At 59.6% G+C, this 21,960-nt stretch overlaps 2 protein-coding genes across 3 annotated transcripts in view; one reads left to right on the forward strand and one right to left on the reverse strand.

Moving 5' to 3' along the window:
- The window catches only part of CATSPERD (cation channel sperm associated auxiliary subunit delta), a 40,660-nt gene extending 38,787 nt beyond the window's left edge, over positions 1–1,873 (reverse strand). For both annotated transcript variants that reach the window (XM_072947881.1, XM_072947880.1), the window contains exon 1: positions 1,745–1,873. In XM_072947881.1, the coding sequence (XP_072803982.1) occupies positions 1,745–1,818 (74 nt within the window). In that variant the 5' untranslated portion in view covers positions 1,819–1,873. The remainder of the gene's footprint in view (positions 1–1,744) is intronic.
- Positions 1,874–2,435: 562 nt separating this feature from the next.
- Positions 2,436–21,921, forward strand: LONP1 (lon peptidase 1, mitochondrial). Its single transcript, XM_015241131.3, is given in 20 exon segments — positions 2,436–2,522; positions 2,524–2,610; positions 2,612–2,881; positions 5,343–5,431; positions 6,038–6,157; positions 7,822–8,047; positions 9,494–9,555; positions 9,866–9,995; positions 10,139–10,222; positions 10,953–11,173; positions 12,750–12,888; positions 13,570–13,748; positions 15,988–16,075; positions 16,433–16,555; positions 16,638–16,754; positions 19,004–19,144; positions 19,386–19,551; positions 20,328–20,551; positions 20,626–20,790; positions 21,573–21,921. Coding segments are annotated over 20 exon segments (2,892 nt in total). The 3' UTR covers positions 21,747–21,921.
- Positions 21,922–21,960: the final 39 nt, after the last annotated feature.

Consider the following 21,960-nt stretch of genomic DNA (forward strand, 5'->3'; position numbering starts at 1 on the left):
ACGAGAAAGCACCTGTCAATGTTTGTTGAGTATTCCGCAGGACTCCTGCCGGGTTGTGTCTGGGTTAACAGTGCAGCATGTTCTTGAAGCTTCTAGACTGACGGGAACCCCCGGAAAATCTGATGAAAACGTGGTCCCTCCTTTCCTGAAACAAACTTATTTATGTGCAGAAATGGACATGTTCCCAAGAGCTCTTTAAGGCTCACTTGCAGATCCCAGTTTAGGAAGATTTTCTTTTTTCTTTTCTTTTTTCCCGATCTTGGTTCTCAGTCTTGGATGTGTGCCAACCCTGGGGGCTTGGTAAACTGTAGATCACTGAGCCCCACTTCTGAGCCTCTGATTCAGTAGATCCAGGGAACTGCAGTTCTAACAAATTCCCGAGTGATGCTGATGTGGCTGGCCCAGGGCCATGCTTTGAGAACCATTGTGGGCAAAGGGGAGAACTGGATGTAACCAGCCTTTCCAGATTTTAAGACATATCCTGCCAGTAAATCTCACTGGAAAACCCTACTCCTGACTCCCCTGTTAAAGGCGAGGGTGTCTTTAATTTCGATGAGTCTGTTTTCACATTCATCAAGTAAGGTTAAGGAACCACTACACCATGAACCTTGTCCTTAAGATCAAACGAGGCACACCAGAAGCACACATTAGCTATTTCATCGGCAAACAGGACCCTGCTCACTCCAGGCAGGACTTCCCTGAGGGCAGGACCTGGGCTTTGGCATCTGCCCAGCCCCCACAGCACCTCGTGTACACTCTTTACTAATCTAACACTTACTGAAATCTAAAAATTTTCTGCGCAAGGAGTGAATAAGAGAAACACGCTATACACTCATGGAGAGAATATCCCAGTGACAGCAGGAGACAAGAAAACATTTGTGAAAAGAGTAATGGAAGTTAGTGATGATGGGGAAAAGCAGCTATGGGGAGGAGGGAGGCTTTAAATAAGGAAGTGTACTATTTCAGCCGGATCTGGGTGATGAGGAAGAAGTAGTGGGGAAAAGCTGGAAGCAAAGTGCTCCAGAAAGGAGTACCAAACGCCAAGTCTCCCCCCGTTCCCAAGGCTGGCCTGCGTTTGGCATATTCAAGGGACGTGTGGCTGGACCAGTGATTCAGGGGTGGGCAGGGGCCACATCAGTGGTTGTCACATCCCGAGGGCACCCTTGGCAATACCTAGAGACATGTGATTGATGGGCAGGGATGCTGAAGGAGATACTACTGGCATCTAATGGGTGGAGGCCAGGGATACTGCTCCACACTCGATAATATGCAGGATGGCTCCACCCCAGAATGATCTGGCCCCAAATATCAGCAGCGCTAATGACGAACCGTGGGCCAGATCATTCGAGGAAATGAAGGCTGCGCAACGGAACTGGGTTTTATTCTGAATGCCACAGAGAACCAGGGGAGGGGAATGACGAGTTCACACTCGTCTATAAACAGTCCCTCCGGCCAGGATCAACAGGAGGGCACGGACTAGCGTGGTGGAGGTGGCCTGAAAGGATCGGAATCGGGCCAAAGTTTTTAAATGGTGATGAGAGGACTTGGTGATGGGCTGCAGGGGGGGGAGGTGAGAGAAAGGGCGGGTATCAAGTTCGCTTCCTAGAAGAGTAAACTTGGAAACCTCAAATGAGGTTGGGGGGCGGGACGTCTTTCCTGCATCCCACCCAAGCCTCCGCTCAGGGATGAGCCCGCCCGCTCCCCAAACCCTGGGGGCACCCTAGCCACGGGAAAACGGCCCCACCGGCACAGCGGCTGAGCTCTGGCCAGCGGGCACAGCCGCAAGGTAGTCGCCGCCACCATCACGAACACTAGCATCTCGCTCTGGCCGCCGCCGCCAACCCACACCCTCTCAACTGCTGTTACGAGGCCCTTCACAGTCTGGGCATGCGCAAACTGGAGCCTGCGCCTACGCACGTCCGCCACGGAGCCTGGGCATGCGCATCTCGTTCCCCGCGAAGCCCGAATCCGTCCAGCTCAACACGCCCCTCCATCGCCTGGGCATGCGCAGACGATCGCCCGTGGGCTGTCTACTTTAAGCATGCACTTAGCATCTCCCAGGAAGCCCGAATCCGCCAACCAGAGCTTGAGGATGCGCACGCCACCCAAGTGCCTAAGCCCAAGTGTTTGGACCGGTATGCCCACATGTTCCCAAAGCTGCGCTTGCAGCCGCAGCTGCTCTCTTTCTAGGGACCGTCGTGCGTGCCCACAGCCTTCCAGGCGCGCTAGCTAGGAGGCCGGAATAGATGGACGGGACGAAGAAGCCCAAACGCTTTGTTCTTCTCCGTGTAGGCCCCGCCTCCACTCTTCCAAGTCCCGCCCCCGCAGCTGTCCGTTCTGGGCCACGCCCCCCGCGGGCACCCAGGCACGCGCCCGCTGTCACGTGCGCCCCAGCCTGGCCCGCGGAAGTGACGCAAGTGCCGCGCGCCGCCAGGATGGCCGGGCCATGGCGGCGGGCGCAGGGTATGTGCGGCTGTGGGGAGCTGCGAGGTGTTGGGCGCTTCGGCGGCCGCTGCTGGCCGCCACCGGGGGGCGGGTCCCCCCTGCGGCCCGAGCGTGGTTGCCCAGAGGCCGGCGGGCCTGCGACGCCTCGCCTCCCTGGGCGCTGTGGGGCCAAGGCCCCGCAGCCGCGGGCCACTGGCGGGGACTTTGGGAGGCGAACAACCGCGGCGGCGGCGGCGGCGCATTCTCCGGCGGCGAGGATGCCTCCGAGGGCGGCGCGGAGGATGGGACCTCGGGCATGGGGGGCAGCGCGGGCGGCGGGGAAGGCCCGGTCATTACGGCGCTGACGCCCATGATGATCCCGGACGTGTTCCCGCACCTGCCACTCATCGCCGTTACACGCAACCCAGTGTTCCCGCGCTTTATCAAGATTGTCGAGGTAATGAGAGCCCCTGCCTTGGCCTTCGTTTCCCCACGCCTGCAAGTAGCGGGCTGGACTGAGGGATCGCTTAGCACTCTTGCCTCACCTGCTTTTTCCAGGCACGAAGCTTCTCAAAGGCTGGAGTTCTAGTCCTAGTCTTCTCACCATTAGTTTGGTCAGGAGACTCAGGAGGAAGGTAGCAGAAGGATGTTCTCAGGGGTTATTCATTCAGCAGAGTGTTCTGAACTTGCTCCCATGTAGCAGGCTGAGGATTCATCAGGGAACAAGACAGACACAGGCCCTCTGCCTAAGGAATTTATGTTCTGGTGGAAGAGACTGAACAGGATCTTTTCAGACTGAGCCACAGGATGGGAGGAGGGCGGGGTGAATAGACCAGGGTGATGAAATAAAGTGAAAGCAGCAGGAGTGCTAGGAACTTGAGTTTTTAGAGTAAGAAGAACCCAAATTCCTGGCTGCCTTCCCCACCCTGTCTTTGTCTCTCTTTCTTAACGATGTGGAAACTAGTTCATGGAGGAGAGCAGTTATCTGTTAACTGTCTGAGCAAGGTCATACAATGAGTCAGCCTTGGCATTCACCCTCCAGCCTCCCCCCTTACATGCCAGCCTCTGCTGAATAAATCTCAGGGATCCCTTGGAAAGGGAAAGGACAGTGCAGAGGGACAACGTTCAGCCAGTGAGGAGACAGAAGGAGGCCACTCCAGTTCCCCTCTTGTGCTGCTAATTGTGCCTGTATTGGCTGCCCTTCCAAGGTCTTTCCCTGATACTAAGTGGAGGTTACTTGTAGGCCCCAGGGCCACACCCTGTGGGTTCATATTTCTGGCTCTTCCACCCCTAGCCATAGAACCTTGAGCAGGCTGTTCTGGGCCTCCATTGTTTCATCTGTGAAATGGACATAATCATAGTCCCTCGTTGAAACTGTTATAGGTGGTAAATGAGGTCATGTGTAAAGGACTTAGAACTGCCTGGTGCTTAACATACTTTCACGGTAACGCTGCTGCTGTTTGCTACGTGGTGTGCTTTTGACACTTCAGAAATGTGCCCTTGGAGGTCTTTTCTCCATCCTTGACCCCCATCTCCAGCAGTCCTCTCTGCCCTCCCAGGCCTTGGGCCAGGACTGTTCACCAGGTATGGCTCCCTCAGCCCTGCAACATGCAGATGCCCCTGGTCCCCAGGGCTCTAGCAGAGATGGGAGTCTTCCGGGGGATTCTGTCCGCCCACCCGGAGGTAGCCAGGAGGGTTCCGTGAGCTGCTGCGGGCAGTATGAGACTGGCAGGCGGTATTCCTCGCTGTTACCTGGTGAATAAGGGAAAGGGCGCCTGCCAAAGGGAGCAGACAGGCGCTGAGACGCAGCGGCCAGCTGTTAGCAGAGGGGAAGCTGGGAACTTCCACGGGCCCACTGAATGTTTCTGAAGCTGTTAGCAAAGCTCCAATTTCTCTTGATTTTTTTGTGGACACGGTATCTGGCTAACTTGCCCTAAGCTTCTCTCCTTATTAGTGGTCTCTGAGTAAAGACTCTTAACATAGAGTGGGTCGTATACACTCTTGAAGGGTGTCACGGACCTTTATCCCGGAAAGAGTACATTTATAGTGTCAGGAGTTCCCATACCATATGGTAATGGAGTGAGTTAAAACACTGCTTCTCAGAGCATGATCCATGGACCAGCAGCAGCAGCATGAGCAGCACCTGGGAGCTTGTTTGAAGTGCAGATTCTCAGGCCCACTCCAGCCTTCCTAAATAAGAAACTCCAGGGGTGGGGCCCAGCCATCAGTTTTAAGAAGTCCTCCAGGTAATTCAGAATCATGCCAAAGTCTGAGGGCCATTCAGTTTAGTTGGGGTCTGGCCTGGGCCTTAACACAGGCTTGAAGGAAATCATTTGAGCCCTAAGGACACCTGTGCTCCTCCCATCAGCTGTTTGCTGGGAAACATCATTAGCCCTCTGCCTGCCACTGACATGATAGGAAAATGTGCTGTGATCCTGGGGGCTTTGATGATCAACAAATAGGGTGTAGATGTGATTCGGGTATGCTTTCAGTGAAAACTGAAGGAGTTACCTGCCCGTGGGGTGTGTCACATTTGAATTATGCGTATTTACTGTTGTCCTCCTAACAATAGAAGCAGGTGGCTTGGACTTTCAAGTCACGGCATTTCACTGCAGAAACAGCTCTTGAAATTGGATGTTAAGTCAATTTCTTGGTTCTGGCCGTTTGTCTACTTGGAGTTTTCTTTAGGAAGAAGGAAGAACTAAGGAATGCAGCTTGTAAACATTACCCCCACTCTATTCTCCACATACCAGTCTTTTTTCTTTTTTTTGGTTCCGGGTTTTCTGGAGCATGTTGGTTAGTCCTGGATCAGATTAGCATATCTGCCTGAGAGTAACAGGGAAAACGCTAGAGCTGCTGTCAAAATGTCGCCTAGAAAACCTGCCCTGCATTTCACTTTGGGGTCATTGTCATGCTAGGTTAAAAATAAGAAGTTGGTTGAGCTGCTAAGAAGGAAAGTCCGTCTTGCCCAGCCGTATGCCGGCGTCTTTCTAAAGAAAGATGACAAGTAAGTGTAATTTTTCCTTCCCTCCTTCGTTGAAGGCGCCCTGCAGGGTGACTCACCGCCAGTGCTGCTCTGTAGAGTAGCCTGGGCCTCTGACCCTTGACCCTTGAAAGAAACCCAGTAAAACCTCCAGGGGGCAAGGCCAAGAGCTGAGTATCCCTTTGTAGTCTGGGCTGAAGACTCAACTCAAAGCACTGGGCCCCGTGTATGGTCAGGATGGGGGGAGATTAGCCTCGAGGACCTCAGTGTTGGGCCAGGGTGGGGCTGCTTCATAGCAGAGCTAGGCGGGCAGATGTGGAGGTTTTGAGTACATCCACCTCCACCCCAGGTAGAAGTTAGTTCCACTTCTGAGTTTGAAGGTGCATCTTAGGCCCCGTCAGAGGAGGTATGGAAGGGAATCCAGATCCTACCTGGGCTCTGCCCTCGGGGCCAGCTTAACCCAGAGTGCCTTGCCCACCTATGTGGGGACCCCCTGGGCACCTCCGCTCCAGAGCACCTGTGGGAGTGAGTGAGCGCGGAGGTCAAGGCTGGGAGGGGTGTTTCTCTTCTCTCTCTCTTATTCCAAGAGAGTCGGCCCCATGCCCACTTCCTTTGTGTCCCCACCCTCAGCAACGAGTCCGACGTGGTCGAGAGCCTGGACGAGATCTACCACATGGGGACATTTGTCCAGATCCATGAGATGCAGGACCTTGGGGACAAGCTACGCATGATTGTCATGGGACACAGAAGGTGCGGGAGCCCGAGGGGGCGGGGCGGGGCAGGGCCAGGAGAGCAATGCCCCAGGTGCCACCAGCCGCCCTTTTCCTCAGTGCAGCAAGCAGGCCAGAGCTGGAGGCGGATCCCGCTTCTCAGAGCCCGTGTCAAAGTGGCAGTTGGGGGGATCAATGAGGAGCCAATTCTGATGCTCCAAAAAGCACCATGAAACAAAACAGCAAGTTGCCTCATAGCCCATGTCTAGGTGTCAGGCAGGCCTTCCCCCAGGTGCCTGCATCTGTGTCTCCGTTCAGCCTAACAATTGGCGGTTTGTCGCTTAGCCAGACACATTTCCTCGCGGGTCGTGCTAGTTTCTGCCTCCGTTCTGCTGAAGGGCTACATACAACGTTTGTAAGCCTGGTCTAACCCCTGTACTGCTGCCATTCATTAAGAACAATATGACAACTGGGTTGAAGCTGGAAGAAATGAACCAGCTTTTCACGTGTGTTCCGAGGAACAGTGGCCTCCCAAGACACTTGTCAAAGTCGTCCTGTGATCACATACGTGTGGGAATCGTCACATTTCAGAGTCACAGGCCGTTAACGTAGTAAATATTCTGAGAAGCCTCTTGTAGAAGATGCTCGCTGGCGTTTGCTGATTCTAGAGCCCTCCATCCTTTTTTCTGACAGCTTTTTTCTGTGTCAGCTGGCAGCCCCGCCTCCTACTAGGACACCTAGGGTGAGGGTGGTCTATGAGGGCAGTGATTCTGTGGACCGTCCTGGTGGCGTCCCCACTGTGCTGAGACCCTGTGCCCATCCTCATCTGCTAGCATTAGGGTCTGTTTTAGAGAAGAGGCTGCTGCTTTGTCTCTTGGGAGGATTCATTGGTCAGAAGGAACAGAATAAGTTGCAACCAAAATTCATACAGTGGCGGCTACTCACTACTCTGCTATCCTGTGAGGTGCCTCAGAGTCCTGCTGACCCCTGAGGCCAGGTCACCCCAGTGCTTTACCGAGTCCCCGCTTCCTTTTCTCTATGCCTCTTGCCCCTGTCAGCCAAGCACTGAGCCCGGGTCCCAGTCGGTATCAGGCCTGCTCTCTAAGGACAGTACTGTTATTAGTTATCCCCGTGGGGCAGAAGGGAGCCCACCTGTCCCCAAACACCTGGGGCCTGGTATCTGCCAGGTGCTTGATTGTGATTGGAGGAGCAGGTGAGGGGCCCACCTTGGGGATCTGGCCCCCTGCATGGGGAGAACGTGAGCACGGAAATAGGTTACAGGCTGCATTCTGATGGTGGCAGGTGCTTTGGGGGGGAAATTGAAGATGGACAAGCTGGGGGCTGTGTGCACAGGCGGGGCTGGACTTCATTCACATGGGGTGGTCAGGGAAGGAGGTTCCCTTATTGTGAAGCTGAATGCCGTAAGGGAGCTTGAGGCTGAGGGAGGGGCAGACAGGGTCCCAGAACTCTTGATGGGCCCAGAGTGGCTGCCACGGGCTTCTTGGTTTGTGGAGGACGATGGGCGTTGGTGTGGGAAGTGGAATGGATGTCCCCAGGGTAGGGGGGATGCTGGCCGTGGGTTCTGAGACGGCAGCTCCACTCCAGTCGGTGGCTGCAGGCGCCCTTTAGTCAGCAGCCCTGCGGAAGCCGCTGGCTGGACACCCCCCAGCCTCGATGGCTTCACCCCTTCCTTGTGGCCTTCAGGGTTCACATCAGCCGCCAGCTGGAGGTGGAGCCAGAGGATCCTGAGGGTGAGAACAAGCAGAAGCCCCGCCGGAAGCCCAAGCGGAACAAGAAGGAGGCGGAGGAGGACGGGGGCGCCAGGCAGCAGGTGGAGGTGGCGGTGGAGCCCGGCCCTGCCAGCGAGGTGCTCATGGTGGAGGTGGAGAACGTCGTCCACGAGGACTTCCAGGTCACTGAGGAGGTGAAGGTGAGTCTGGGGGCCCGGCGAGCGCCTTCTTCCTCAGAAGTCCAGGCGGAGCTGGTGTCAGGGAGGTAAAGGGGCTGCGCTGGGGCCCCAGCTGCCGGGAGGGGGTCAGGGTTTGATGCCCGCGCCCCCTTCCTCTGGCCTGGCCCCTCCTCCCAGGCCCAGGGCTGGGGGTGGGCAGGGCACATTTACTGTGACTCGGGGCTTCAAGACAGGAAGGAAACAGCCTTCTGGCCACCTGGGTCCCAAGCCTAGGCTGGCCTGCCTTTATAGCACAGCGAGCTCGCTGTCGAGGGGGCATCTGAGGAAAGGCAGAGCCATTGGAAGGTTCCTTGCATGAGCATGCCCTTGGTGCCCTGCTCTCCCCATGGGGAACACCCCCCAGACGTGACTGGCAGCTTTTGTCTGAGCCTGCAGTGCTGTGCTGAGGACTCTGGGGCAGGCTCTGAGCCTGGTGGGGAGGAGTGTGGCGATCCATTGGTGATGTCCGCTGCAGCCCAGGCAGGGGGCCTGGCCAGCAGTCACAACCACGGGCCCCCAGGGCAGTGCCATGCAGGAGAGCTCTGTACGGCTCGGGTGTGCCCTGTGATTCTGCTCCCCTAGCCCCTGTGGCTGTTGAGCACTTGATGTACAGCTGACGCAGCTGAGGAGCACAACGCCTGGCTGTGTTTCATCTTAACTCACGGGAATGCGAGCAGTGCTGGTGGCTGCCGCCCGGGGCAGCACAGCTTTAGAGTCGCCCTTAAGGCTCTTGTTTGGGGGGATACATGTGGCAGAACACACAGATGCTGTGGTGGCGGGGAGCCGGGCCGCTCGCAGTGTGCCTGTCCGTGTCCCTGCTCCTACTACAAAGGTCGTCCCAGGCAGTTCAGGGATGAACCCGGGAACCAGGTGATCACACTGAAGACCCCAGCAGTGGCGGCCACGTGCTTCCTGCCCACTGCTGCCCCGAGTGGAGCACGATGTGCTGGGAGCCGTGGCCTCTGGAAACCATGAGGTGTGGGATTTATGCCGCAGACTGCGCCCAATAATCCTGCCAGGAGTGTCGCCAGCCACACTGTGGTGGCAGTGAAGGCAGGAAGGGCAGCAGTCCCCATGGCATCCACACCGGCGTGGGGACTGCCTCGGAAGGGGGACTGGGGCGAGGTTCAGGGGGTGCAGGCCAAGAGCCCTGGTGACCCACAGCTGAGGTGGGGAGGGGGGTGCCACTTGTGAGGACAGTGCTTAAAAGAAAGGAACAAAGCACCCCTTCCCCCACCCCCTACATGGCTGTTCTGGGACGGGAGGTTCAGAGTGGTCTGCCAAGACAGGGATGGTTTAGTTTTTGCTCTCGGGTCCCAAGTCCCAGCCTGGTGAATTTGGGCTCCGCTCCTGGGCCTCTGAGGGCGTCCTTAGCCAGGCCGGGTGGGAGGGGCTCCCTGTGACCATTGCGACCTCCCTGCTTGCCAGGCCCTGACTGCAGAGATTGTGAAGACCATCCGGGACATCATCGCCTTGAACCCGCTCTACAGGTGGGTCTGGGGCCCTCTGGCTCTTTCGCCGCTGGTTGTGTTGTCCTCATGGGAAACCTGGTGGGGCTGCGGGACTCCTGGCCCAGGACTGTGTATGTGGGGCTTGCTTCCTCCTAGCAGGGAGGCCCTGGGCCAGGAGGTTGGAGGAGACCGCTTGCTGGCCTCAGCTCTTGGTCTTCTCCCTGCTAACAGGGACCTGGATTTGGCCAGAGCCTCTGTGGTCCTCAGCTGGGGTTGAGGGAGGGGATCTCCAGAGGGGTCGCAGTGCAGCGGCTTGTGTCTGGCATGGCAGCATCTCCATCCCTTGCAGAGAGTCTGTGCTGCAGATGATGCAGGCAGGCCACAGGGTGGTGGACAACCCCATCTACCTGAGCGACATGGGCGCTGCGCTGACCGGAGCCGAGTCCCACGAGCTGCAAGATGTCCTGGAGGAGACCAACGTGAGTGAGACTCGTGGGGTGTGGCTGTAGCAGCCATGTCCAGAAGCGGGCTGGGTCAGAGCCGGCCCCAGGCCCTGCTTCCTCCATTGCTCCCCACACCCTCGCCCCTCTGAACATCCTCTCGCGTCTTCCTTTCTCGGCAGATTCCCAAGCGGCTGTATAAAGCCTTGTCCCTCCTCAAGAAGGAGTTTGAGCTGAGCAAGCTGCAGCAGCGCCTGGGCCGGGAGGTGAGCCGGCCGGGGTTGGGCGGGGCCTCTTCCCTGAGGCTGCGCGCTCCTTGGGGCCTGGGAACCTCGGGTGAGACTTCAGACTGTGGCCCAAGGCCGAGCACAGGGTGAGAGGGCCCTGGACTGTCCTCTATGAGGGAGCCCCGGGGAGATGCTGGAAATAGGGGAGCCGGCCCTGGAAAGGTTGGAAGCTGTTTCCCAAGACTCAGCTGTGAGAGGACTGTCTTCCCATCTTTGGGCAAACCGTGGTCCGCCCAGATAGTCAGTTACTACGTTTTCCGGATTTAACTCACTTGTCTCACTTAGTTCTTACGTAAGGGGAAAAATTTGTATCATATCTTTCATTGGAAAACGTACACCTCGACTCTCGCACACGAGGACAGGGGTCAGCAGGACCCTGGGGGCGGGTGCTGGGGCTAACCCAGGGCCCTCGGCCTGTCCGTTAGAAGGAGGCTCGGCACCCCCAGACCGGCGTGGGAGGCGGGCCGGCGCCAGGCTGCGCTTCCCCTCCCCCTCGTCGGAACCAGGGCTGAGGGGCAAGTGCTTCCCTGGCCCTGGGATGTGGTGTGGCTGTGAGGCCCGTGCCCGGGAGGACTCGGGTTGGAGGTGGGGGAATTGGAGGCCACGTGCCCTGGGTTTCTGTCTCCGCGTCCTGAAGCGGCAGCGGCGTCCCCAGCTCCGCATTGTTGCGTGTCCCCGCTGGTCTGACCACAGCCTCGTGGCCCCGCAGGTGGAGGAGAAGATCAAGCAGACGCACCGCAAGTACCTCCTGCAGGAGCAGCTGAAGATCATCAAGAAGGAGCTGGGCCTGGAGAAGGACGACAAGGACGCCATCGAGGAGAAGTTCCGCGAGCGGCTGAAGGAGCTGGTGGTGCCCAAGCACGTCATGGACGTGGTGGACGAGGAGCTGAGCAAGCTGGGCCTGCTGGACAACCACTCCTCCGAGTTCAAGTGAGTGTGGCCCCGGGGTGAGGGGGTCCTCTCCCATCACCCCCATTTCACAGCTGAGCAAGTCGAGGCTTGGAGATGGTAAGTCTGTGACCAGGATCCCTGGACCAGTAGATGGGGACAGGGATAAGGACTCAGGGACGTCTGGCTCCAAGCCAGTGCCACTGGTCAGAACTGGGAGTCCCTGGAACCGCTGCCCCAAGGCCAGCCCCTCCTTCAGCTTCTGTACCCTGGTATCCCTCTGGCAGCTTTGAGAGTCAGCCAGCTATTGTCCTTCTTCCTGATGGCCTGGCCTTGCCAGCTGCTCATGGCCTTCTGCACACTGGTTGGAAGTTGGTGGTGGCCCCGGGGTCAGGGCCCTGGGGGATGTTTTTGGCTCTGGGACCAGGTGCTGCTCTCGGCAGCTCATGGGCTGGCCAGGGCTTGGGACGGCTCCTCAGGGGAGGACTTGAGCGGGCCTGCAGCCCCAGACCCTGAGTTCCCCCTGGGCTGCTGGACCAGGCCCCTCTCGGGCTCAGGACGTCTGGGGAGGGCTGTCTCTTTCTGCATGGACCCTGGAGAGGCTGGCTCCTCCAGGCAGTGTGGGCCCCCCTTCCAGAGACGCCCCAGCTTCTCTTTGTTGCTCAGTGAGTGAGCTTCCCAGGCTGGTGTCACAGGTGACCACAGACTTAGCGCCTTAAAACAACGACCTGCCTTCCGGTCCGGAGCCCAAAGCCCTAACGTCCAGGTGTCGTGGGCAGGACTGGCTCCTCCTAGAGGCGCTGGAGGTTTCCTCCCTCTTCCAACTCCCAGGAAACATTCCTCGGCTCATGGCCCTTCCTCCGCTTCAGGGTGCTTCACTCCAGCCTCGGCCTCTGTCAGTTGTCTCCTCCTCTGACCCTGACCTCCTTAGGGGGATCCGCTTCTGTCCCTGGGTGCTCGGTGCCTAGTCTGGGGGTCACGCTCCTGGTCTCCGTTTGCCCACTTGTCCCGATCAGGTGGTCTCCCCGTCCCTACCCCTGGCCCCCCCAGTGCTGTCGGACCCTGAGTAGTCCCCACGGGCGCTGAGTCTCTGGGAAGCAGGTCTAGCACTGGTGCCAGGGCGCAGGGACACTGCAGGGTTGGTTCACAGCAATAAATCGAGCCACGTGAGTTTTTGTTAGTTTTGCAGTGTGTATAAAAGTTATGTTCATACTGTATTGTAGTCTGTCAAGTAGTCTATTAAGCATTATGTCAAAAAAGAGCAAAATACATGGTCTAATTAAAAAGTGCTTTATTGCTGGGGGGAGGGTATAGCTCAAGTGGTAGAGCGTGTGCTTAGCATGCCTGAGGTCCTGGGTTCAATCCCCAGTACCTTCAATAAAAATAAATAAACCTAATTACCTGCCCCTTCCCCCGCCCCCCCCCCCCGAAAAGTACTTTATTGCTAAAAAGTGACTGGACAACACAGGGTTACCGAAACCTTCAATGTGTGAAAAACACAGTGTTTCCTGAGAACAGTAGCACGGGGTGCACCTGGACTGCAGGGGGCCCGGGCCGGGTTGGCTCCTCAAAGCGGTGACGCCCGGCTGTTCACTGGCTCTTGCCTGTCCCGTGGCAGTGTTACCCGCAACTACCTGGACTGGCTGACGTCCATCCCGTGGGGCAAGTGCAGCGATGAGAACCTGGACCTGGCCCGGGCGCAGGCGGTGCTGGAGGAGGACCACTACGGGATGGAGGATGTGAAGAAGCGCATCCTGGTGGGTGAGGCGCCACCGGTCGTCCCCTACCTGGGCCCTGGGCCCTGGCCCACCTGCTGCGCTGGCTCAGTGCCCCCAGGGCAGGGGCCGGGAGGCCGAGGCTGCCTTGTCTGGATCTGTGTTGGTGAGGGGGTGCCTCAGGGGACCCAGGATTGCCCCATGTTTGTGGGAGACCCAGAGAAGCCCCCTGGTGAATCTGCGGGCAAGGGAGGGGCTTGGCCAAGGCAGGGTTGGTGTGGGGGTCAGCAGGGGCTGAGGAGGGGGATGGGTGGAGGGACCAGTGTTAGAGTGGCTCAGATGTCAGGGCTTCCCATGTGAGGGGGATAAAAATTATGCTTATGATAGGAGGAAACGAGGGCCGGGCGTCTGGCTGAGGGCAGGTGTGGGGGCAGGCTTTTGGAGAGAGAGGATGCTGTTGTCCAGGTGTAGGGAGTTACTGGATGAGCCTGGTGTTGGAGTCACAGTCAGTTGCCCACATCCTCCTGGCACCTGCTTGTCCTGTTGGTGCCACAGCTGTCCCTCTCTGTGGCAAGTGACATCCAGTCAGCTCAGCCCCTCTGGGACAGGTCTCATCCCTTCTCACAGCCCCCAATGCCTACGGGAAGGGGCCACTCCAGGCGGAGCTCCTTGCTTTGCAGAGAGGGCGGCGAGTGTCTCACGGGAGCCCGCCTCTGCCCACAGGAGTTCATCGCTGTCAGCCAGCTCCGGGGCTCCACCCAGGGCAAGATCCTCTGCTTCTACGGCCCCCCGGGCGTGGGCAAGACCAGCATCGCCCGCTCCATCGCCCGCGCCCTGAACCGCGAGTACTTCCGCTTCAGTGTCGGGGGCATGACGGACGTGGCTGAGATCAAGGGGCACAGGTAGGCCTGGCCCCACTCCCTTCGTGGCTCATCCTGGTCAGGCTTCCTTCCTCCTGGGTCTGTTCCTGCCCTGGTAGAGTGAGCGAGCACCAGACCCCACTCAAGCTGGAGTAAATAATAGAAAAGTCCAGGTGTCTTGCTGACTTCAGGACTGGCTGAATCCAGGCGCTTAAACATTGGATCAAAATCTTGGCCTTTTGAGCACCAAGAGGACCTCTCAGCCGGGCTGTCAGCAGACGGCCCCATGGTTCCAGCTTATGTCCCACAGCTCAGCTCCCCCCAACCCTGGCTGGAGTTCCGGGGCTGTGTGCCAGCCTCAGGACAGGGGACTGTGGACTAGAGTGAGAGGTGGGATGGCCTGAGCGAGGTTCTTCCCTCCTCGTCAGGCCCAGAGCAGGGCCTGGCAACCCCCATGTCCAGGCTCTTAAAGCCATCTGGCCCGTGTGTGACGCCCTTCTGTGGGGCAGTCGGGGATGTTGTGTTCCGAGGCTTCCGCCACACTGGCCTCCGCAGAGGGTGGTTCTCTGAACAACCTCGGTGAGACACAAGTGTAACAGGTACATGGTGTCTGTTCCGAGTTTGCCATGTGTCTCCATCCTACCGTGGTCAAAGGTTTTAAACTGTGTGAAAGTTACTTTTCTGGCTTTTTAAAAACATTGATGGTTCTGGTTACCCGGGGCTCACGGGCCTTCCTGGGGGTCATTGTCTGGAGCCATCCCACCCTCCGGGCGGGGTGAAAACACTCCAGCCTGGTGCAGCCCTGCCACTCCTTGCTGTGCTGAGTCCCCAGGGACGTGGCCAGTCTAACAACCCACCCCAGACCCACCCCGGTCCGGGGCCTGGAGAGGAGTTTGGAGAAGGGAGCTGGAGCATGGTGGGGCCGGGAGGTCAGGAGTGGAGGGTGAAGCTGACGTAGCCTTGGGTGCGGAGTCACTGGGAGGCCTACAGGCTGGAACGGTGTGGGTGTGCTGGGGAGTTGCGGGGTTGGGGGCGGTGCAGGTTCTTGGCTCGGGCCGCAGTCTGAGCTGGGAGGGCCGGCTGGGTGGAGCTGGAGGGGATGCACAGAGGGAGGCAGGCAGGCCAGGTCCCCGGCCCCTGCTTCAGGGAATGCTCGGGATCCGCAAACCACTCACCAGGGTGAGAAGGGGCCTTGACTGTTTCTAAACAAGCATAGGAAGTCTGTGACGTCGGGGGTGGTGAGTCATCGGGGAAGGCAGGTGGGCATCTGTGTGGACGTTGGTCTAGGATCCCAAGACAAGGACTAGGACAGGGAACTGACTGCTGTGATGTCGGGGACAGCCAAGCCCACCTCTGCCCATAGCCCTCCAGGGCTCCCACCTCCCTCGGGGTAGAAGCCCACGTCCTCCCTGCAGTCCACAAGGCCCTGACCTCCAGCCTTGCGGGCCTCATCGCTGCTCCTGTGACACGCCAGGCCTGGCCCTGCCCCGGGGCTCCTGCGCGCACTGCGCCCTCCCCCCGGAGCGCCCTCCCCCAGACCGCCACAGGGCTCCCTTTCACCTCCTTTGCTCAGAGCCTCCTGTTCAGCCACTGCCGCTCCCCCAAGCAAGGCGGCACTCCCCACCCCCTCTCCTGCTCTGCCTTGTGCCAAGTACGAAGTCATCCGTACCTCGTCATTTCCTCGCCTGCCTGGTTTGCGGTTGGGCTGCTCTGCTGGGCCTCAGCTCACGGTGCGGGACTCCTGTCTGGCTGGTTCCCTGCGACTGCCCGGCAGGCCCCTGCGGCCGAGCTGGGGCAGAGCAAATGGGCACTCGGGAAACGCTCCTGAAAGAGCTTGTCCGCTGAGGCGGGCCCTGGGCCCATGACCCTGAGCCTATGGGCTGAGGGTTTGGGGGTTTTCCTGCTGCTCCCAGCCCCTCTCCTCTTGGGTTGGGCAGTGTGGGCTGGGTTTCATGGTCTGGATAGGAGGTGCTGGCTAGGGGGATGGGTCCGAGAGAGAGTTGGCTGTGAGTCTGTCCCCTGTGCCCTGAATCAGCTGGGGAGGATATCGACACCCCCAGCCCTTGGGACCACAAAGCCATTGGGGTAACTGAGTGCTCTGCGCACCTGCACTGCTTGGAAGCGTTCATCCTCTGCTGGGGCCACGCCATGTGCATCTCCGTATCTCCTGTGGTGGCCGAGGAGGGCATGTGGCCGGTGAAGGTCCTGAGCTCCGGGTGAGCTGGGCCGCAGCAGCCCCAGGCGATGAGGCCCAAGCGCCCAGTCGTGCCCTCTCCCACAGGCGGACGTACGTGGGTGCCATGCCAGGGAAAGTCATCCAGTGCCTGAAGAAGACCAAGACCGAGAACCCGCTGGTGCTGATCGACGAGGTTCGTGGGGTGTGGAGATTGGGGTCCGAGGCCGGGCTTACGCCCTTCCCCCGGGTCGGATGTAGTCCTCTGGACCCTCTGAGCCCATGGCTCCAGGTGGCTCTGACCAGATGGAGTCTGTGTTCAAAGTGAAACCCAGGTCCCTGAGGTTTCGATGGTCCCTGAGCCATGTGGGTGGGGCTGCAGCTGAGCTGTCTCTGGACACTGGGCCCTCCTGTCCTGGAGGACCCGGTGTCTGCCCACAGCCACGCCGTCAGGCCAGGGCTCCCCTGCCCTGACCCCTATGCTGGTGGGGTCTGGGCCCAGCCAGTCTCCCGCTGGACTGCCTAGTGAGCCCACCTTCTGCGGCTCCTTCAGGTGGACAAGATTGGCCGGGGCTACCAGGGGGACCCCTCATCAGCGCTGCTCGAGCTGCTGGACCCCGAGCAGAACGCCAACTTCCTGGACCATTACCTGGATGTGCCCGTGGACTTGTCCAAGGTGTGTGTTGTGCCCAGGGGCTGGCCTGGCAGAGAGAGATGGGATGCCCCGTCCCCAGGAACCTCACTGTCGCCTCCCCCAGGTGCTGTTCATCTGCACTGCCAACATCACCGAGACCATCCCGGAGCCGCTGAGGGACCGGATGGAGATGATCAACGTGTCAGGCTACGTGGCCCAGGAGAAGCTCGCCATTGCGGAGGTGAGACAGCCCAGCCCTGGGGTGAGGGGTCACCCCACTACCACTTGGGTTTAAGAAAGATCTGAGTACCCTCCAGGTGCCAGGCAGTTAACCAGAGCTAGGGGACAACCCGCAGTGACCCTGCCCTGGGGCACCCGTGCCAGGAGGGGACAGATGGGGGGAGGTGGTGGTGGTACTAGGGGAACAGGCCTGTTGTGAACTGTGTAGGTCATACCTCTGACACCGGGTGGGGGTTCCCCACACCAGCCAGCTCTCAGGCCAGTGTCCTGTTATTCAGTTCAGTTCTGAACGCTGACTACCCGGAAACAGCATCAGACCCACAGGTTCGGGCTCAGGCCACAGGGCTGCCCCGCTTTACATGCCAGCAGCAAGTCCCCAGCTGCTCTTACTTTAGACCACCCAGAATCATGGGTTCTCAGAACCCCCTCCTCAGTTTGATAATTTGCCAGAATAGCCCACAGAACTCTGGGAGGCGGTTTACTTACTGTTACGTTTATTATAAAAGATACAACTCGAGAACAGCTGAAAAAGAGGTGCAGGAGGCAAGGTGTGGGGAGGCCCCGCTGCACGGGCCGATGGATGAAATCATCAATTGGTTATTGGTGGTGAGCCCAGTCCCCAGCCCCTCCCCCCCCCCCCGGGGGTGAGGGCACAGCTGAAGGTTCCGGCCCTCCCGCCCCCTGGTCGGTTCCTTTGGCCACCAGGCCCCATCCAGCTGTGCTGAGGCGTCCCCTCGTTGTTCCTGAAATCCTTGGGTATTCCTGCAAGGGGCTTGTGAATAAGAAAGGATGCTCTCCTTGCCCCATTGCTTAGGAAATCCCAGGGGTCTTAGGGGCCGGAGACCCAGTTCCTGTCTCTCCTTACATCCCCACGTCACGGGCCACAGCACAAAAGCAGGACAGCCCTCTGGTGAGCTCGGTGTTGAAGGTGGCAGCCCTGCCTTGGCTTTCAGGGCCCAGCACTCTCGGGATTGTGAGTTCACCTCCCACAGGAGAGTCCCCCTCAGTGCCCTGCTGCCTCGAGGTCGCACACCGCACCTGCCTCACACGTGGCATGCCGGGCCCTCCGTGGCACAAGGCCGGTGTCTCTGCTGGTTCACCTGGGGCTGTGGGTGCGGGAGTGAGGCTGCTGTCCGTTTCCACCAGCCGTGGTCCTGGGGGGTGCAACTGCCTAACTGGGCGTTCCTGCCCTGAGGCTCTTACTTGAAAGCAGGCATTTCTCTGGGAGACACCCAGGGAGGGTCCTTCCCCTGGTGCCCGGTGTGTGGTGCTCTACTAGCCTGGAATCACTCAGGGCACAGCCAGACTTCTTTCCTGAGGGCTTGTGTCCCTAGCACAGCATTTTCTTTCTGGAAAGGGCTTGGGAGCATCTCGTCCCCTGGAGCCCTTCACAGCCCTGTGACAGGCGCGGGCTCCCAGCCTGTGCATCCCGTTGGGGCAGGAGGTGAGGAAGAGGAGCTCTAGGCTGAGATGGTTGCAGGGGTGCTGGGGACTCCCCACCATATCCTCTGTCACCAGCCTGGACACTGAACCGGGTGGAGGAGGGGCAGGCTTGGGGGCCTGGGTGCAGGGCTTCCTCCAACCCCTGAAGGGACAACAAGAGGAACACGAGGATGGTGGGACACATCTGTCCCACAGTCAGTGCTCAGAACTCTGTTCAATGACTGTGGTGTGGCAGGAGTGGTGCTGGACTGTGAGTGACTTCGGAGCCTCTGACCTGCTCCTCATCCCTGTCTGCTCTTGGCAGCAGTCACATCGCCAGTCAGCTACCACACGGGCCCTCTGTCTGCATGAGATTGAGGCGGCCTTCCTGGAGGAAGAGGCATCTAAGGTGCCACCTGGAGGGAGGGCAGGAATCAGATCTGGGCAGAGGGTATAGCCAGCAGGAGCAGAGGCCTGGCGTCTCAGGAGCACATGGAGGCGACAGGCTGGGCATCTGCAGGTCCCAGGCCCTCCAAGGGCCTGGTACCCATAGGGCTCCTCCCTGGACTCACTGCCACCCTCCCTCATGGGCTCCTGGCTCCACACCGTTCAGGTCTTGACTTAGGTGTGGCCTCCTGGAGCAGGGGGCCCTCCCCTGACACCCCAGCTACACTGGACAACCCCAGGCTCCCCTGGGTACAGGGGCTCTGTGGGCCAGGCCTGGGGTCTACCTCGGTGATCTTGGGAAGGCTGGGCGGGGGCCACAGGAGAGGCACTGGTTCTTGACCAAGGCCCTGGGGTCCTGACGGTGGCCGCTCCTCCCCGCAGCGGTACCTGGTGCCTCAGGCCCGTGCCCAGTGTGGCCTGGACGAGAGCAAGGCCAAGCTGTCGTCGGACGTGCTGACCCTCCTGATCAAGCAGTACTGCCGGGAGAGCGGCGTCCGCAACCTGCAGAAGCAGGTGGAGAAGGTGAGCCAGCCGGGGGCCGGGGGAGGCGAGGAGTGAGTGTTAAATGGGGGCAGTTTCAGTTTGGGAAGATGAGGAAGTTCTGGCGGGGATGGTTGGACACCCAGCACGAATGCACTTACTGCCACTGCCGTTGAGCTGTACACTTAAAAGACGGTTAAGGTGGGATTTACGTCGTGTATTTTACCACAACTGTAAAAAATTAAAAAGGAGATGGAGGTGAGCCCCCTCGCTGTCCCCCCAGGTGTTACGGAAGTCCGCCTACAAGATCGTCAGTGGCGAGGCCGAGTTCGTGGAGGTGACGCCCGAGAACCTACAGGACTTCGTGGGGAAGCCGGTGTTCACGGTGGAGCGCATGTACGACGTGACGCCGCCCGGCGTGGTCATGGGCCTGGCCTGGACCGCCATGGGTGAGTGGCCTGCATCGGGAGCAAACGTGGGGGTCCCCACACGGCCCTGTGCTTGCCTGTCCCTCTGGGAGAGATGGGCGGACCGGAGCCTTAGCTGTGGGCTCCTTGCCGATGGGCAGTGTGCGTGATGATTGAGGGCAGGTGGGGCCACGAGGAGGCGGCAGTAGCTCCTCTTGAGCTTTGGGCAACACTGACAGGTGTGCCTGAAGGGGAGTCCTTACAGCATGGGAACTTGTCGCCTGAGGGGCTACCACCCAGCATAGGAGGACAGCCAGGGAGCTGCCAGGGCGGGGGATCAGAGAGGCGCTTCCTGCCCAGGTGACGTGACTCAGCCCACCTCCACCAGGAGGCTGGGTCAGGGGGCTCCGGAGGGCCAGGGGTCTTTGGTAGCCAGGGACTCTCTTGGCTGGCAGGCGGGGCTCTGGGTGCGCACAGGGCCCGGCTAAGTGGCACACCGGCTGCCTGGTCGGGCTGTACTGAAACTGTGCGCGGGGGAATGAGTTTGGTGCTGGCAGGCTCTGCGCTGGCAGGTACACAGGGAAGGCCAGCCCACTGAGGTCCTTTTCATGTGACCCAGTCCCTGCAGCTGGAACCTCTGAAGGGGCTGTGTGGGCTGGGAGCTATGAGGGCTGAGGAGGCGTGAGGCTGGACCAGCTGGGGAAGGAACGGTGATGAGTGTCCCCAAGGGCTGCCCAGCCATGAGGAGGGTGGCGGGAGCAGCTGTCCCGGAGTCAGGGGCACCCCAGGGCTCAGTGGCACTGCCCTTGCTTCCCTAGGCGGCTCCACACTGTTTGTTGAGACGTCCCTGAGGCGGCCTTGGGACAGAGGCAGCCACAGCAAGGAGGACAAGGATGGGAGCCTGGAGGTGACAGGCCAGCTGGGGGAGGTGATGAAGGAGAGCGCCCGCATCGCCTACACCTTTGCCAGGGCCTTCCTGATGCAGCGCGACCCCACCAATGAATTCCTGGTGACGTCACACATCCACCTGCACGTGCCTGAGGTGAGGCCGGCCCCACGCTCCCACTGGAGTCCCCAGTTCGGGGCAGTCTGCCCACCAGCCCCATCTCCCCCCAGGGCGCCACCCCCAAGGATGGCCCGAGCGCCGGCTGCACCATCATCACGGCCCTGCTCTCCCTGGCAATGAACCAGTCGGTGCGGCAGAACCTGGCCATGACAGGCGAGGTCTCCCTCACGGGCAAGATCCTGCCGGTGGGCGGCATCAAGGAGAAGACCATTGCGGTGAGCACCCGCCCAGCTTCCCAGCTCACAGGCAGGACGGGGACAGGGCCATCTGAGAGACGGGAAGTGAGGCATGGGGTCTGGACCCAGGCTGCCTGGCCAGGGGCAGGTTCAGCTGACTGCCAAGCTGCCTCTCCACTGTGGTTCTCAGCCTTTTTACGGCTTTGGAGAATCTCCACAGACAAGAGGCCCCACTCGGGCTTCTCACCTGACCAGCAGTGAGAACTGTGGCTGCAGGAAGGGCTGTGGGGGAGGGCCCAAAGTCTCACTGTGCACTTAACGAGGTTGGACTGTGGGGGATGTGGGAGGCAGGTCTGCCCTGGGGTCCCCCACTCCTCATGGTGACCCCCCCCCCAGGTTCTGTCCCTTACACACACCTCCTGCCTGCTGACCTCAAGTGCCTGCAGGGGCTCAGCTTGGGGGGAACCTATGACTGGGACAACCTTAGGCCCTCTGGGCCTCCGTGCTTGCAAAGTTGAGAGCTTCAGGGAGTCACTGTGTGCTGTGTCCCTAGAGCAGTGACACACAGGAACCCCTGTCCAAGTGACAGGCTGAGGGGACTGCTGCAGAGGCCCCCCGGGTAGGACGGGGGTGTGGCCAACCTCAGGTGCCAGACCGCTAAATGCAGTGCAGGGGATACTGCAATCAATCCAGGAAGCTACAGGTCTCTTTCTGTAACTTTCCACAAGAGGCCAGGTTCCTGCTCCCAGGTCCCAATCATCTGTTCCCAGCCCAGCCCTCTCCTTTCCTTCCACACTGAACTGTGGTCCCCTCCCTCCCAGGCCAAGCGTGCGGGAGTGACATGCATCGTCCTGCCCGCCGAGAACAAGAAGGATTTCTATGACCTGGCCCCCTTCATCACTGAGGGCCTGGAGGTGCACTTCGTGGAGCACTACCGCGAGATCTTCGACATAGCCTTCCCCGAGGAGGCTGAGGCCCTGGCCGTGGAGCGGTGATGGCGGCCCTGGACACTGCTGGCACCGCTGGACCCAGCCTGGGCTGAATCTGTACTGGGGCGCCGAGGCTCCAGGCAGCTGAGCCACAGGAAACTCAGGAGAAGCCTGGAGTCCAAGACCTCAGTTATGGCTTAATCACCCACTATTTAATTATGATTAAAAACCATTTCCAGTACTGCAGACTGGCTTCCTTCTGTGCCCACCACCATGCCCC

This window comes from Vicugna pacos, chromosome 22, assembly GCF_048564905.1.
Source record: "Vicugna pacos chromosome 22, VicPac4, whole genome shotgun sequence".
In the NCBI taxonomy this organism is placed as follows: domain Eukaryota; kingdom Metazoa; phylum Chordata; class Mammalia; order Artiodactyla; family Camelidae; genus Vicugna; species Vicugna pacos.